The following is a 17,765-nucleotide window of genomic DNA, read 5'->3' on the forward strand; positions in this document are numbered from 1 at the left end:
TAATAAAGCTATCTGTCCCATTACAGACAGTGGAAGTGTCGACCAGAATGCCATGCTTCCTTTCAGAGCCCTCACACATCTCCCCTATGTTCCCCTCCAACATTTCACTGACCTCATGGTAAATACGGACCCCTAAGTATGTCAAGCATGTCGGCTCCCATCGTACATCCCAAGATGTCTCCGGTAATAATCCGCCAGGCTTCACCGGGAACAGGCACGTCTTATTCCAATCCACCCACAGCCCTGAGATGTCACCAAACTCCGATAACAAGTCTGCTGCTCCCTCCAGTGCTCCACCCGTATCCGCCAGAAACATCAATAGATCATCCGCGTATAGTGAAATATACTGCAGGTCGCCTCTAAACCACAGACCCTCATAGCTCCGCCCCAACCTAGCTTTCGCAGCCAAAGGCTCTATTGCCAGAGCAAACAATAGCGGAGAAAGTGGGCGCCCTGTCTCGTCCCGCGAGACACTCGGTATTGGGGTGAGACCAACGTCCCGATTCGCACTCTAGCCACTGCGGAGGTATACAACACCTTAGTCCAGCCTATGAACGCAGCACCCAGTCCAAAACGCCCCAGTGTCTTGTATAAATATTGCCATTCCAAACTATCAAAGACCTTCTCTATATCCACTGACAGTATCGTGGGCATTGACGAGCCCTGGTGAGCTTCCCCCAGGATCCTCAGCAACCTCCGCACGTTTGTAGCTGTGTTCCTAGTTGAAATAAACCCAGCCTGATCCCCATGTATTAAACCAGTCATATGCTGCAAGAGACGAAACGCCAATATTCGACTCATGATCTTATCCGTGGATAACATCGATAATGGCCTGTAGGCAGTCGTGTCTGTACCCTCTTGCCCAGGTTTTAATAAAGGGATAATGAGCGCCTCCCTCATTGTCATAGAAAGGTGGCCCAGTTCCCGTGCCTCTTTATAAACCTCCAGCAACCTCGGGGCCATTATGTCCACATACCACAAGAAGAATTCTACGGGTAGACTGTCTACACCTGGAGTTTTATTACGAGCCATATGCTTAATCGCGCTCCGGATCTCCTCAAGTGTAATATCCCGGCCTAAAGAGTCCGCTTGTTCCTCCTCTAGCTGCGGAAGGGGCACGCTCCCCAAGAAGGCTTCAATGTCGGACTCCCCCGCTACTAGAGAACTTTCATATAACACCTCATAATATTCCAGAAACCGAGCCATAATCTCACGCTGAGTGTATATGGCGCTACCATCTTGCGCTTTCAACACCATAATTGGAGAGCCTCTTGAATTAGGGTTGCCAACCATGCCAACAAGGTACCTGCTTTGTCCCCCTCAGCATGAGCCTTCGTAACATTCAAAGCTTCGTAATCTTTCTATCTCCCCGGCCACTGCTTCCTTCGCCTCCACTACTTCTGCTTGTACCTCTGGGTGCTCAGGCCTAGCTTGTTCGGCTGCCCTTAGTCTGCGTTCCGCCTTGTCCACATCCTGTAGCAGCACCTTCCGCACTCCTACATGCTTGCTAATACAGAGCCCCCTTATCACCACTTTAAAGGCGTCCCAGTCCACTGCCCTAGTAGAAGCAGTCCCTTCATTTTCCGTAAAATAGTGCATTATCCCTTCCCCAACCTCCCTTTGGAAAACCGGATCATCTAATGTCTCGGGTCGCAATCTCCAAGTGGGAATGTCTGATTTCACCGCCATCCAGTGCATGCTAATCGGCAACGGGTTATGGTCGGACAGGGTCCTAGTCAAATATTCAGAGTGTGTTATGGTAGGAACTATCGACGTGGAACATAAAACTGCATCTAACCTAACGTGTAGTTTGTGCATCGCTGAGAAAAAGGAATAGTCCCGGTCTCGTGGGTGGTGGTTGCGCCATATGTCTACTAGGTTCCATCTATTTTGCCATTCCAGCCTATATTTGGCCAGCCTACGGATGGGGGGAATCTGCTAAGGGGGGTGTGATCTGTCCAGAGATATATCAGCTATGGAATTAAAATCCCCTCCCAGCACCACTGGGCCTGCAAAGTAATGCGCTAAAGTGCCTGACATGCAGTCTAGGAAGCGCGCTTGGTCTATGTTTGGTGCATATACACTAGACAGCGCTATATCCCTACCATGTAATCGCCCCTCCACCACTACAAATCTACCTTCTGGGTCTATTGTCTGTTTCGTGACCTGAAAAGGGACCCCTGCTCTCACCCAAACCAACGCCCCCGTGCAAATGCAGAATATGACGTGCTAAAAACCTGGCCCCTCCACCTGCGCTGTAACGCCTGTCCTTCTGCTTTAGTATGGTGGGTTTCCTGTAGCAGTGCTCTATGTACTCCTTTTCTGACTAAATATGCATGGACTTTATGGCGCCTCGTCTTAGTGGGCAGTCCCCTCACATTCCAAGTGACACAACGCAAATCAGGTACGGCCCCCATCGCAGCAGACCAAGTTCCACATTTCGCCCTGCGTAAGCATATACACACCAGTGGCCCCTACCTCCCAACCATATCCCCATCATCCCTGCCCCCCCCCCGCCTCCCCCCAAGAACAGGTCCTAGAACAAAACTGCCAGTCCCCATCCAAACCATACCAACAATCCACACACATCTAAGCCCATCAGTAGCCACTGCATGCATGCCTTATGGGCAGTTGGGGGGTTCTCAGTGCCAACAGGCGACCACGTAAACTCCAAGACTAACCCCTCCCAGATCCCCCAGTGAAACACCGAATCCCCTTCCCTCCCGCGCACCACTCCAGGATCAGTTAAGCCTCCACAAATTGTCCTGGTCCTGCGCCACAGAGCGACCTCTGAAAGCCCTCCCTCCATGGGCTATCAAACTCCAACGCCCCGCAGCCACATCAGCGACCACAAGCTCCCCATTGCCTCCCACCAGTCCAACAGCAATTTCCCAAAATGCAAACCATTACTCATCTAACAGTCCATCAGCTGTGGCCGGAGTGACCTGCGGCATTCGTAGACTGTCTGCTTCCGACGTCTCAGCGTCTGACTGTGCTCTCTCCTTTTCTGAGTCCGTGCCCTACGGTGATTGGGTCAGCAGGTCTCCCGATAGCGCCAACACCGCTTCCAGCACCCTCCGCCGCTCTACCTCAGTTTGTGATGTCGATGGTTTTCGCAGACCCCTCCGTCTGTGTCGAAGTCGTTGTGACTTGCGAAGTTGATGATCCCCCAAAGAGTCTGGATCCCTTAGTCCCATTCGATCCGTTCCAGACCTGTAGGATTCCAACCACATCCACGCCTTGTCCGGGGTTTCGCAGAACTGAGTTTTACCATCCACTACTATTCTCAATTTGGCGGGGAACAACAGGGAGTACTGGAGTCCCTCCGATCTGAGCTCCTTTTTGACCGACATGAAGGACACTCGACGGCGCTGTACACCCAAAGTATAATCCGGGAATAGAGTTACCGTGCCGTTTCCAACTTGATATGGGCCTTCGGTACGCGCCTTCTGGAGCAAGAAGTCTCTGTCCTTGTAATGTAGCAGACGAGCTACTACCGGGCGGGGTGTGCGCCCCGGTTGTGGCGGCCTCGCAGTTACTCTATGCGCACGTTCCAATGTATAAAAGGAGGACAGTCCCTTAGGAGCCACCACAGTCTTCAGCCAATTCTCTAGGTACTGCACCATGTCCAACCCCTCTTCTTTTTCTGGCAGACCCACTACGCGGATGTTATTTCGTCGATTTCTACTTTCAGCGTCCTCTGCCCGCCTCTCCAGCGCCAGGATACGGTCCAAGGCATCCGTCACTTTGCTCGCCAGCGCAGTTTGGGCTGGTTCTACATCCTGGAGTATACCCTCCACCTGTTTTACTCGGTCTGCGAGCTTAGAGTGATCCGCTCTTAAGAGGCCAAGGCCTGTCGCCACCAGCGCAATATCCTGCTGCAGAGCGGTGCGAGAATCCGCGATGGCCGCCAATATGCGATCAAACTGTTGCTGCATTCCAGGGTCTCAGGGTACTTCAAGGCCATCCGGTTCGGTCTGGGCTGGAGCCTCAGAGTCCGATAGCTGGTGCGCCCATCCTTCTTCCCCTTTGGCTTCCCCATGACCAGGTCTTCCAGCTCGTGTCCCGTTAGTTATAGGAGCTCCCCCGCGTCCTCGTCACCGGAAGAGAACCCCAGTGCCCAAGTGTGGTCCAACAAGATCAGTGGGCCCTCTCACCAGGAATACCCCTGTTCAGCAGTCCGTGGCACACCTTTGCTATCCAGTAATGTAAATTCTTGAACACTGAAAGCAAGACCCCAGCTGCGACACTCATCGCCGATTCCAAGGCCGCTTGCCTGCTTACGTGCCTGCTGCCAGCCGCAACAAACCACAACCATAGTTTCCAAGGAGGTCCAAGCCCGCAACCCACACCGCCTGTAGCTCCACTCAGGGTGTGCTTCCCTTTCCGTGCCTGCCCCAGTGCCAAGATCCCATAACTCCAGTTACTATTCCGGGCCCATGTCGCTTCTGTGCCTCCTCGCCTCCGCAGCCGCTCCTAATACACCCAGCCTCCAGGGCCACACCAAGTTGCTGTATCCTGGGGGCAGATCTCTCCCCCACCGTCCTCCTCTGTGTCTTGACACGCCCCTTCACTCGCTGTCCTGCGGTCGCAAGAGCACCAGGTCCAGCCCCACAGCGCCACCAAGCTCACGCAGTACAAGGGCCTCGAGAAACGCCACAGCAAGCCCCGCGTTCGCCGTCTTCACCGTCCCCCTGTCTGCGTCCTCGCTCTCGCCCCAGCTTGCAGGCCGCAGCCTTCCCCCCCTCTTCCGCCTCCGCAGCTCGGGGCCCAGGGTCGCGTCACACCCCACTCACCAGTGCAGGAGCAGGCGTTGCCGTCCATCACCCTTCTAGGCAGTCTCACGCTGCCATGCTGTGTCCCTATCCCTCAGCGCCGCTCCAGGGAAGGGAAAGCCTCCGGGCCTGCGCTTCCAGTCACAGTGCCGCCCCCATCGCTAATAGTCCTCAGGCCGGGCCTCCACCGGAGCGTATGCCACAGTACTCAAAACCCTCGTGCACAGCCCCGACTTGGGTCCCGCCGCTTCGGTCCCGCTGTGCCACCAGCGCATATGCCCCTTGGTCCGCTGCGCCGATCTTCCTCTTCTCCCAGGCTCAGGATTTAGGGCCACGGTTCCGCTGCCATTTTGGAGCCCTCGCTTACAGCGGTCCCGGTCCGTAAAGTCGCCCAAAGCTCCCGATTGGCGCTGTGAAAAGCTTCGGGACTGCACCAGCCCTGGCCCGCACCGCTCCCAACACACTCTGTGCCGCCAGATGGGTCAGGGAATCTGGATATGCCAGGATAAATTCGGGGATTAGCACGGAGCTCAGCGCTCACGCAGCCTGTCCCATCGGCCTCCAAGCCACGCCCCCTGCAGTGGTAGTGTTTATATTAGACTGCTCCATCACTTCTGGGGTGGAACAAAGCCTACGTGGAATGGCACAACGCCACCCAGTGGCACTCAGGGGCACTCAGATGAAGTTTCCAGATCCAGGCTGGTACCTGGGGAATTTTGTAAAGGTGAGGAATCTGCAGGTAAATAGAGTATCCACTAGAAAGAGCTTTACCAAAGGTAAGTAATTTGTTTATTTGGATGGTTTGTGCGGACAGCCATTCACCATAGCCTGTTTGAGAATTACCTGCACCATAATTACTTCTCGGAAGATGCATACTTTATACATGTAGTGCTTGGAAAACGGCTTCCTAACTATTCTAGCTGTATTGTTTTTCCTGTGTACTTTCTGTTGTCAGTCCTCATCGCACATTGGGGAATGGAGAAATGAAAGTAAATGAGTGATGTATGAGGTTCTGTACACATCTGTTAGTCACTCAGCGTTTCTTTTCAAAAGCAACCCTGTGTGCAAGCCAAAGGTAAGCAACTTGTTGACAGAAGCTAACAAGGGAGTAGAACTCTTGAAGTGAAGGAATGAACTGCTCAAGCATTCACAAGTCTGAGTTTAAAAAGTTGCAATGACTGAAGAACATTTATGCAACAAATAGTTTTAAAAATAGTGCACATGGAGTAACTAAAGAGAATGGATGAGGGATAAAAGTACTGCATAATAGAGAACAGCTTAAAAGAAGCAACAAAGAAGGGTATAAGGAAAACTACTAAGTGGATGAATTCTAGACAATACAAAAATTAAATTGAAGGTTTAAGAGCATGCATAGCAAAGGATGAGGTATTGAGATGAATGAAGAAAGTAGGAAAGGGCAATTAAAGGATTTGTTGAGCACCACAAAGATGATATAGAAGCATTGCACATCAGTGGGCAAGAAAGAATGTATAGGACGTATATGGGTAACTTTCAGTAACAGGGAGTGTCAACCAAGGAGCTTCAAGTGAAGTCTGGTAGCTTCGACTGGGCTGGAGGAAACAATGGCAATGACATCCGCGAACGCGGTTAGTTTGAGTTCCATACCACTAAGCGACACTGGAGGTATCCTCTCATTTTGCAACAGATGCCTTATAAAAGGCTCAATATAGAGAGCAAACAATAATGGGGATAGCGGACATCCCTGCCGGGTACCCCTTCGAACAGGAAAATGAGCTGATGCAAGACCATTCAGCTTTACTGCTGCTGTCAGGTTGTTATACAATTTTTGAATTGTCGAGATAAACCTTTGACCGAGGCGGAATGATGACATAATTGGCCATAGTGCTCCCCAAGCAACTCGGTCAAAGGCCTTCTCGGCGTCCAACATCAACATCCCTATATGCCGATTTATTTGACTAGAGACGTCAAATGCAGCGATAGCTGAATTGATATGTGCTGCCATGTCTCTGCCGGGTACAAAACCATGCTGTTGTTCCAACACTAACTGATGTATAATGGGGGCCAGCCGAGAAGCTAGGATTTTGGAGAAAATGTTAACATTGGTGTTGATCAATGATATGGGGTGATACGAGACCATATCCTCTACCGACTTCCCTTTTTTAGGGAATACTATAATATTAGTGATTTTCCAAGAGGGAGGAAAATCCTCCCCCTGAATATTGTTATTAATTAATGCAGTAAAGACAGGTGCCAGAATATCCTGGAAGTTTTTGTAGAATTCCAACGGGATAGTGTCTTCATCAACCGCCTTGCCTGATGGTAAAGTACTAATCGCTTCCTCAACCCCCCCCAAGTTCAATATCTCTTTGCAGAAACTCAGTCCATTGGGTTCAGTACCGGTAGTGCACACTCCTGTATATAGTCCAGGGCTGTTTGTTTACTAGAGGGCGTTGACTTGTCATATAGATCTGCATAAAGAAATCTAACTTGTTCAAATGTCTTCTGATCTAGTGTAGAATAGACCATCTCCCCTTTTATTGTTTTAATACATGACCTGGCCCTTTGGTCAGCTATCTGAGTTGCTAACAAATGGCCTACCCATTCTCCATATTCATATTGCTTAGATTTCTAATTGTGGTATTTGGCGGCTACTTTGTCCAATAACCCCTCGATTAAGTTTAGCTCTTACTTCTACCAAACGCCAGTATGTTTGCTGTTCCGCCGCATCTTTTAGAACAATAGCTCTTACATGCTGTTGATCTAGCTCTAATAACAATTTATGCTCCAGCTCCATCTCCCTAACAGACTGATGATTCTGCCTCAAGATAAACTGCAGTGTGGCCCCTCTAAAATACACCTTCAAACAGTCCCATACCACTGCAATGGCCGCAGTGCCCATGTTATTCTCAAGATATTCCCCTAGTGTACCCCTCATACATTTCCCAAGATCTAAGTTACTTAGGAGATGCCTGGGAAATGAGAATTCCCTAAACATCTCTATCACCCCCCTGGGTCTGTACGGTTAACATCACCAGATTATGGTCCGATGTAATCTTAAGGCAAACCTCTTTAGACTATTTTTCCAGCATAGTTCTATTAATAAAGATCATATCGATTGAAGAGTATTGTTTATGCGGGGATGAATAAAAAGTAAACCCGGGAACAGTTGGATTTAGTCTCCTCCAAGCATCCTCCAGCTGATGTCAATGGAGGAGTTCCAGAATAGCAGCCTTAGTCCTGCCCATTCTGGGCCAAACAGCTGTATTAGTGGTATCGATTTTCTTATCGATAATACAATTAAAATCCCCATAACTATCAGCTCTTATTTCTTCCTTCTCTTGGATTATGTATGTCCAACTATTTGCTTTGATGTTTATTTTTTTTCATCTTTTGTTTTTATGATTAATTATACTTATGGCTAAGAAAAAAAAAGTGAAGTCTGGTAAAGAACAGAACAATGGTAGGGGTGTCTGTTATACCATTTGACAAATTAAGGAGGGTAATGTAAGGTTTGTGGAAGCCGCCCATTTGCAAATCTTTTGAAAATCCCTTTTCCCTTTTCAGTTGATCATCTGTATATGGGTATTAGTCATATAGCCATGGAAAACATGGCGTAGCCTCACTCAATTTCCCTTTCCCCTGCTTTACTTTTAAATACAATATCTGGTCACCTGCCCCCTTGCCACCCAACCTCTTGACTTCTCACACGCCAACCAATTTTTGTTGGAAATAAATGGTATCCTGCCACCATCTTCAAACTCCTCAGTTAGTCCTTTCCTGTTCTGTTTGAGGAAATGCAATACAGACCATTGTCTCCACCCACACCACCCTATGAGAATTTCATCCCACTCCCTGCAAGAATATGTCCTGTCCGCTCTCAACTCTGTGAGCACGGATCTGGCTCTGTTCTATCAGTGGCTATACGAGAGGGTCAGGGAGGTCCTTCATTTCCCTGCAGCACTGGGCTTCGCCAGCTTCTTCCTCCATCTGCCTTAAGTCTGCAGAAACCCAGTGGTTATGACCGAGAGCTGGCTTTTGGAGTGTGATTCTAAGCTGCTCTGATATCCAGAACAGTCATTAACTGGGTTTTAAAAACTGATCCTGTTAACAAAGTACTGTTTAATAAAAAACAGAAGAAAATACATCAGGTGTGTGAAGTATTAAAAAAACTGAAGAACCCAGAAAGCAAGAATTTACTATTTAGAGTGTGATCATAAATTTCTCTTCTTCTTTCAGATGTGACGGATGAAATGCTGAGCTTCTTCCTCACCCTTTTCCAAGGGCTCCGGGCACAAATGGGAGTACCCTTTACGGAACAGATCATACAAACCTTTCTTAACATGTTTACCAGGTAGCTAAACTCCTTATATTCATAGCCCAAGACTTGGTATTTGTGAACATTTTTTAGATGACTGTGTGAATAGTACGAGATCATTTGGAAGTTATCATTGGGTATGTCGCTGTTTTTTTCATACGTTTGCTCCAATATACTACTTCTAAACTCCAGTGTCTTCCAAATGCACGTTTTTATGTCTTACTGAGACAGCTCATGCAATGTTGCTTGCAATACATTTTGTTAGCTTAAAGGGAGCATAGAGCCTAACAACACTTACCATTAGTTGGGTTAATCATCACTCTAATTGTGTTGCTTTCTTGGGTTAGACCATGCCATCTTCACTTCCTCTTCGTGTTTTTGTTCCTCACTTGGAGCATGGCCGAAGTACTGCTTTCTTGCCCAGTAAGTGCCCTTCTGCTCCTTTGGGCTTTCGTCCTGGGCTACATTTTTAAGTTGCAGCCTACCAGACAGCACAGCTGTGTGGTATGCAAAAGATATCTTGGGGAGTTTCAGAAGTTGACCTGGGAATGCATTCTGCCCATTGCTTGCCATTGACTTTGTGGTTTGTAGCTCACATTTTCTTGCTTTTTCATTTGCTGGATTAGGCTGTCCAGGATCACTTGATCCCGCCCATGCCTTTTGACTGTAGTTAGCTGGGATTCTGCTATCAGGACCCCAGCATCTGTGCTCTCTCTCTCTCTCTCTCTCTCCCCCCCAAAATGGCTCTGGCAAGTACTTTGGTACCTCCACAATTGACTACTTGTGTCATCCTATGAGTGCGTAGGATATGGTACTAAGGTACCCAGAGGATAGGTACACCAGGGGTCCCCCAGGGCTGCAGTGTGTATTTTGTCACCCGTGGGAGTCCACTTAAACTCTGACTACAGGCCTGCAATTGCAGCCTGTGTGAGATGGTGCTTGCACCTCTCGCAACAGATATATGTTTCCTTATAACTGAGGACACTGAACTTAAAACCTATGTCACCCCTATGGTAGGTCCATTCAGTTTTGATGGCAGGGTTCTGGGTTAGAAGTTCTGAGAGTGCTCCTGCATGAGCAGGACATCCCTACAAACCCCGGAGTTAAGGCTCTGTTAATGCGGTCATCCATTTTAAGACCTATAGGGGACATCAGTCAATACGAGATGTCTAACTTTATAATGGATGCACCGAATCTGGTCATATTTGGTATCAAATATGTTGAAATCATACCGCAACACTGAATCAGGTGTTGGAGGTATGATCCAATGTACCGGGGGCTTCTTAGAGGCACCCCATATACTCCACGTTACAGCTTTTCATGGTCTGACAGCAAGCTAGTGCTGCTGCCAACCACAGACACTGTCCTGCCCTCCTGCTATGGAGCTGAGATCAAGCAAGGGAAGGAAGAGCAATAGGCTTCTTGTCACAGGGAGGTATGTCCACTTCTCAGACAGAACTTAGTGTATTGGGATGGGATGGGGGCACTTGTCAGTGCCACCAGCCTGCTTGAAGGGCACATTAGTGCCCTCCTTGCATACAGTGGTTTGTGCCAGTTCAGGTAGCCCTTGGTTCCCGCTATGGCGCAAAACTGGACAATGGACAGGGAAGTATCATGCCCTCTGTCCAGCCACTCTTCTGTGAGGGATCCCAGAGTTGTGCCAACCCTTTCCATGGATATTTAAGGCCTACCCCGTGGGTGGGTCCTCAGATTCGTCATGGAACAACACTCATCTCTGAAACCAAGACACTCTTCAATCGTGTGGTCACTTGGACTCTGCTGGACTTCACCTGAGTCCGGGACCACATCAAGGAAGATTCCTGCTGCTCTTGGTGTAGCTGTTCTGCAAGTATCTTGGCTTCTTTGTGCTTCACTCAGGATCTCCAGGGACCTGTATGCATCAAGGACATCCAAAGTAATCCAACTTGGAGTTAGTCACTCCCTTGCATCTGCAGGCACCACATCCAAGCTGACCGGTCGTCTGTTCCTGTCGTCCAGTGGACATCCAGAGGCTCAGCAACATAAGTGGTGGGTCTGTGGCTCCCCAGAGGCCGGACCTTTCTTCCCTGCGATTTGGAGGACAGTATCCCTCGTCAGAGCCACTGGGACCGAACCCCTATGCACTGTGTCGACTTGTCATTGTGAAGGCTTGTTGGCTCTGCCCTCCAGAGGTCTTCGGACTATGGGAAGCTCCAGCCCAGCATTTAATCCCTCGAAGAACAGCGTCATTCCTGTGTCGTGGGCCTCCATCTTAGGTGAGCTCCCTGATGTCCTCTTACGACTCTTGTGCCTTCGACCTGTGGGTCCTCTCAAGGGTCTTCTACTGCTTTGTTGGGCTCCCCTGCTTGCTCGGGCCTGCTCTGACTCTCCTTCACTTGGTGAGTCCCTTGGACCTTGCTAGTCCCAACTATTGCATCTTTTCGTCTTCCACGCCAGTTGCTGGTCATCTGGGTTCTCCCACAAAGGCCAGCAGGATCTGGGAGTAGTCTGACAGTTAGAGGACCAGGTAGGAGATCATCGAGACCCTATGCACGATTTTGTGAGAGAACCAACAGTATTTTATACAACTGTGAGTCCCCGTCGTGGGAGTATGCCTTGAAAATACATAGTCTATCCCTCCAAACATAACCGAGGTGCAGCTCCTTTATGATGTCTTGTAAGGCCTGGGTCATGTGGGGCTTCTTATGATCCCTAGGTGGCTCCAAGCCTAGTGCCCTGCTCAACACCAGAAGGGAGGTACAGTGATGCTGCTGTCCAGACACTGGTATAATCAGGGCTGTCCGCATTCGGTGCATAAACGTTTATAAAGCCATTTCCTGCGCATCTAGGCCTCTGTACAGGAAAACATATCTGCCCTCCAGGTCAACAACATGCACCCTATGACTTAACAGAATGCCCAAATCCACCAAACACCCCACGGGTATATCTTGAATAATACATTGCATAGATTTGGCCTCTCCATTGCTTTCACAAACCTAAAAAACAACCCCCTCCCCCACACACACACACGTTTCCTGTAAGAATACAATTGACACCTTGTAACATTTAGGATGGGCATATACCAGTGTATGTTTCTCAAACTGGGCAATGCCTCTCCCCTTCAGAGTTAAAAGTTTAGTCACAGGATTGCCATTTGTGAATAATGTCAAACCTTCCACCGTTTCCTCATGCTCACTCATCCGAGCAGATGATCCACTCTCAAACACTACGCCACCACCAAACTGGACCTGGATACACAAGAGCAGAGCATAATTCCCAGAATCTACAAATCGATAAACAGATGTGCCTTCCAACTCCCCTCTCCCCATGGGCAGTAGGACCAACCCCTATGTTGAAACACTAGCCATTTGGGAGCAAGTACACTCGGCTCTAATGTCCACTTAACCATCAAACTTAGAACAAACGGTTCAAAATTCTTTACACCGTTGTCCCTCCCCTCAAATGTGGTGATGCTCTGCTGGAGGCTGGATCTCTGGGGAAGGTGCAAGGCAGAGGCACCCAAGCTCCTTTACCTGACCCACTGCCTCCCGTCTGGTGGACACTCCCGCTGGCTGGGATACAAATATAGGATAGAAAGAAAATAATACCAGTCTGACCCTGTGCCTCATGGGAACAGTCCAACCCGAACTGCCTCGGACTGGACTGGTGGTGTGGTAGGAAGAGAGGATCCCTGCCGCCCGTTGTCCTGGCTAGAGGCAGACGATGCAGAGTCAAACCAATCACTGGCTTCACCAGGAGCAAAGGAAGAGGACCCCCACCCCTTGATGTTGAACTCTGAGTTTTGCCGTAAACAGCAAGCTGTTTTTTAGGTTTAGGTCCTGCATGCATCTTTTCACTGAAAGGAAGGGCCTTCGTTGCTCCTGCACACTCTGCTTACAGTCAGGGAATATGGCTACAGGGTGGCCTTCAAACATCAGTGGACCCTCGTCTGGATGCATTGCAGGATTGTGTCACAGGAGTAGAAATTAGAGTTGAGCAATTCTGCTTGCAGAGCGGCCCGAACTTTGGTGGCAAGGCTAAGGCCCTGTGTGGCTTTTCCCCTGTGTAGATTTTGGAGAGCTTCTTAGGAAGGATAAATCCAGTCATATAGGAACAGTTTGATGGACTGTCCCTCCTCCCTTTCCGGGAACACCACAAATCTCAAATTATTCCAGTGGCAGCACCCCTCCAAGTCCTCCACCCGGTCATCAAGGCACGCTGTCAGTCTCTGCAGGTTCATGACTGTGTCCAGAAACAAATGATCGTCTTGTTGCAGGCACTCCACCTGTTGTCCGGCTTTTGTTACCCAGTCCGCCACTGTGCAGAAGTCAGTTTGCATCAGGTTGACATCTATTAAAACTGTTTCAATCTAATGGACCACCATCTCATCTAGGGAACTCTGTATTACCTCTAAAAAGTCTGCAAAGGACAGGGATGAGTCGCCGCCTCAGCTAGCTGCCTAGTGGCCTATCACCACCTCATTTCAGTCCGTTCCCTCTGAGGATATCGGATGTGTGTAGCTGACAATTTTGTTCATTTGGGCCACCTTAGGTGCTTTATCTTTAACCATTGTTGTAACAGTCCGTCCATCAGCCCAAAGCTGGCCCCCACACATCCACCTGAGGGAGGGCCTACACTAGTAAGGTCCGGGTGTGCCTAGGGACTGAGAGCAGTACTGGGCATCCCCTTACAGGATCATTATGACAGACATTTGGTGCGTCACGAGGCTCTCTGCACCAAAGATGGCACAGAGAAGGTTCCAGTCTGCCCCCGACAGGAGTTATAAATATATATTTCCCAGGTTCTGGGTAGCACATCCACTGCCAACTTAGCGCATAGGAGGATGTGTGAAGAAGAACAGAAAGTTGCAACCGGTAACTCTCCTGTATGGGCAGCACATTGCTCCCAAGCAGCTGAAGGGGCCAAAGGTCGTTACAGCCCCACACAGTGTCCAGCAACTCAAGGGCGCATTCTTTCTTGGTTACGAAGGGCCCAGTCAAGGATTTCAGGGGTAGGTCTCCTTCAGAGTGCCAGATGCCTGGCACCATCGGCCCCCTCTCCACTTAAGGACCATGTGCACGGTTTGCTGTAGGTACTCTGGTGGGAAACTTAGCAGAGTTTCGGGCTGCGGCCCAGACACCTGCAAGTCACCAGTGGTGTGGGTCACAGGCGCCCTTCCAGTAGAGTCTCTCAGGGGGGTAAGCCCTCAGGCAGTGTGGGGCTCAGACCACCCCCTCTGTCACACCCCACCTCCCCCTCTGAGACCATGGCCAACTGCAGGCGAATCTCACCACAATGCGTCGGCGCCCAAGGAGCTGGCCACGTATTTCCTGGGCGCCATGCAGGTCCTCACCCAGTGCTTCAGCAGGACTGCATCGACTAGTCTCCCAGCCGCCCTCCTAGGGGGATCAACATTGGTGCAGCAGCTCCCCCCACAGGTCTGAACGTAAGGCTGTCCCCTCCGAGCCTCATGCTCTCTGCATGTGCCAAATCTGGTGGGCTTGCACACCACACACCCCAAACCGCTAAGAACTCCTCAGGGTTTGGGGTATCAGCCCCATGGCCACTAATCTCCAGCTGGGGTGAGCTTCAGGCCAACATTTGTTGGGAGGCGGGGCTCACGAGCCGTGATACCGCTCCTCACCTTTGGTGACCAGAGCCCCCCTCTCAGGTTGGCATGTCTATAGACCCACAACGAAGTCCTCCCCGGCAGCCAGGTCGCTTACTCTCCGCCAGTCGGCATGACAACTGCTGGCACTTTTCGAGCCCAGGTCTGCAATCCACCTCTTGCACGGAGGCAAGGGGCACACCAATGGTGGGTCACGGTATCCGAATGGCTGGCGAATTATTCTGGATTTCTCTGGCTCCAGCAGGAGCTCCAGCAGGTGTCTACACGTCCTTATTTGTTGACCACACCCCCAGATCTAAAGGATGCTTATCTACACATACCTATGTAGCAAAAACTCCACCTCAGATTTGTTCTGGACAACCTGCATTACCAATTCATGGTTCTACCATTTGGCATGAAATCGGCCCCAAGAGTCTTCACAAAGTACCTTGCGGTGTTAGCAGCCCACCTAAGAAGACAAGGAATCCAGGTCTACCCATACTCAGACGATTGGTTAGTAAAAGCACAATCAAAAGAAAGCTGCCACATTGCAATGCCTTGGTTTCACAATATATCACAAAAGGTTTTTACCCCAACCGGAACAAGTAAAGGTGTTCCTGGGTGCAACCTTAAACTCAAAGACCGCACAAGCATATCCAGTCCAGAGGAGAGCAGAGGCAATCACAGAGCCGACTCGCCTTTAACGAAGCGGTCAGTCTCTGACACTGAGGACTGTCATGAAGCTCATGGACATGATGGCATAATGCATCCCACTTATAACACATGCAAGATTATATATGCTCCTCATCCAGTAATGGAGCTGCAGCAAAGGTTCACAAGCCGCTGGGAGGATTTTGTGGTTGTCACAGAAAAGGTAGGAAAGGAGATACAATGGTGGAAATCGACAAGCTTGAACATGGGGATACCATTCAAAACACCTGCTCCCACGGTGACCATAATGACGGACGCATCCCCCAAGAGTTGGGGAGTGCACACAGGCAAACTGAAGGTATGGGGATTATGGAACAGCACAGATGCAGTACAACACATACATTATCTGGAGATGAAAATAGCATTCCTAACCCTGAAGGCTTTCTGTTCACACACAACAGGTCAAACTGTACTGATCTAAATGTACAACACAACAACCATGTTCTATCTCAACAAATGGGGAGGAACAAAATCATTCACCCTGTCCAAACTAGTCCTGGAAATATGGAGATGTGCAATCCAAAAACAGATCCCACTACACATGGAGGCAGACAGACTGAGCATGCAGTGCAGCACTTCCAACAAATGGGAAATGAAGCAGGAAATACTGGAGAAGATCTTCAAAGTCTGGGGAAGACCAAGAATAGACCTGTTCGCGACTGCAAAAAATGCAAAATGCCAACACGTCGCCTCCATGTTTCCACACCATCAGTGAGCAGGGAATGCCCCAACAATAAACGGTCAGGGAAATTTGCACTCGCCTTTCTGCCGATTCTACTGATCTGAAAAGTGCCAAACAAAGCCAGGCAACCAGGGACAAAGCTCATCCCCATAGCCCCACAATGGGCCAGACCTGCCTCGTACTCTGAACTACTAAAACTGTCCATGGGACAGATGATCACACTCAAAGCAGAACAAGCATTTACAATGCAATGGTTTTGCCTTTGTTAAAGTTAGAGCTATTGGCATTGCTCTTGACATTATTTTTATTTGTTTTTTTAAACATAAATAAATGGCATTGTCATTTACAATAGCAGGGCAAGGCCCAGGGAAGGGGGGGCGAGGAGAGACGAAGGAGAGCTGCGGGCTCAGGAAAGGAGGGGGGGCGAGGAGAGACAAAGGAGAGCTGCGGCTCAGGGAAGGGGGGGGGCGAGGAGAGACGAAGGAGAGCTGCGGGCTCTTGTAATGCTTGCATGGATGAGTTGGTGGATGCATGGATGGGTGCATGCATGGATGGGTGTATGGATGGGTGTATGGATAGATGCATGAATGGGTGGATGGATAGATGCATATATACAGCCAATCCCTCAACAATTTATGCAATCCACCAACCCATTCAACCAACAACCCATCCATGCATCCACCCATACATCCATGCATCATGCATACATCCATCCATCATGCATCCATCCACCCACTGCGTCCCACTCCGACCCCTCTAAATATAACTCATTTTTTCTGTATATAGAGATGACTGTATTCACTAGTATATGCAGTAGACCTTTCTACTCTAACATTCCTATGTGACTCTTGCAGTACATCTACTCATATCCACAGGTTCCAAATACTTTAATACAGCCCTAGTTCATGTTTCACACAGAGGGCTGGAGCTGAGTATTCACAGGTCCCAAATACCTAAGTACAGTCCTGGTTAATGCTTCACACAGAAGACTAGAACTGGGTATTCACAGGTTCCACATACTTTAATACAGCCCTAGTTCATGCTTCACACAGAGGGCTGGAGCTGGGTATTCATAGGTTCCAAATACTTTAGTACAGCCGTGGTTCATGGTTCACACAGAGGACTAGAGCTGGGTAATCATAGATTCCAAAACCTTTTCAACTGTAGTGTAGTTCCTATTATCCCAATAGGCTCTGCGCATTGGAATAATACCTTCAATAGTATAGGCCTAGACCAGACGTTAACTAGGTCTTCTATTGTCGATATTAGACTTAAAGTTTTGGGTTTGCCAGCTAGCTCAGAGTTCACTAGAAACTTTCTCGAATAGGCAAGGAGGAGTTGAACCTCCCTGGATAGACAAGAAGGGATTTAGTTTCTGACAACCATAGAACATGACAGCTTTGCTCTCCCCTAATCAAGAGTGTATCTCTAGAGTCGTGTGAAAACAAAAGACAACTTATTTTACTCAGTCAGTACGTGCATTCTTAGTCTCACCAGATTGTAGAGAAAAGGAAGAGACGGGCGTGTTCAATAAAAGATGTTATTTATTGATCAGTCTCTTTTCTCATACAAGAGAAATGGATCGATATTATCGCAATACTTATGGTTAAGTAAAGTGCATACAATAAAAGCAGAAGTATAAAATAATACTGTAAAAACATTTATATGGTTTCTAAGCCATAAGGTGGTTTAAAATGGATAAAATAGATACAT

General features: G+C 49.0%; 1 protein-coding gene across 1 annotated transcript in view; it reads left to right on the top strand.

Moving 5' to 3' along the window:
• XPO6 (exportin 6) overlaps positions 1–17,765 on the top strand; it is a 654,194-nt gene that overhangs the window by 494,549 nt on the left and 141,880 nt on the right. Inside the window, exon 19 of the mRNA XM_078663046.1 lies at positions 8,994–9,108. Within this exon, the coding sequence (XP_078519172.1) occupies positions 8,994–9,108 (115 nt within the window). The remainder of the gene's footprint in view (positions 1–8,993; positions 9,109–17,765) is intronic.

This window comes from Lissotriton helveticus, chromosome 10 (assembly GCF_964261635.1).
Source record: "Lissotriton helveticus chromosome 10, aLisHel1.1, whole genome shotgun sequence".
NCBI classification, from domain to species: Eukaryota; Metazoa; Chordata; class Amphibia; order Caudata; family Salamandridae; genus Lissotriton; species Lissotriton helveticus.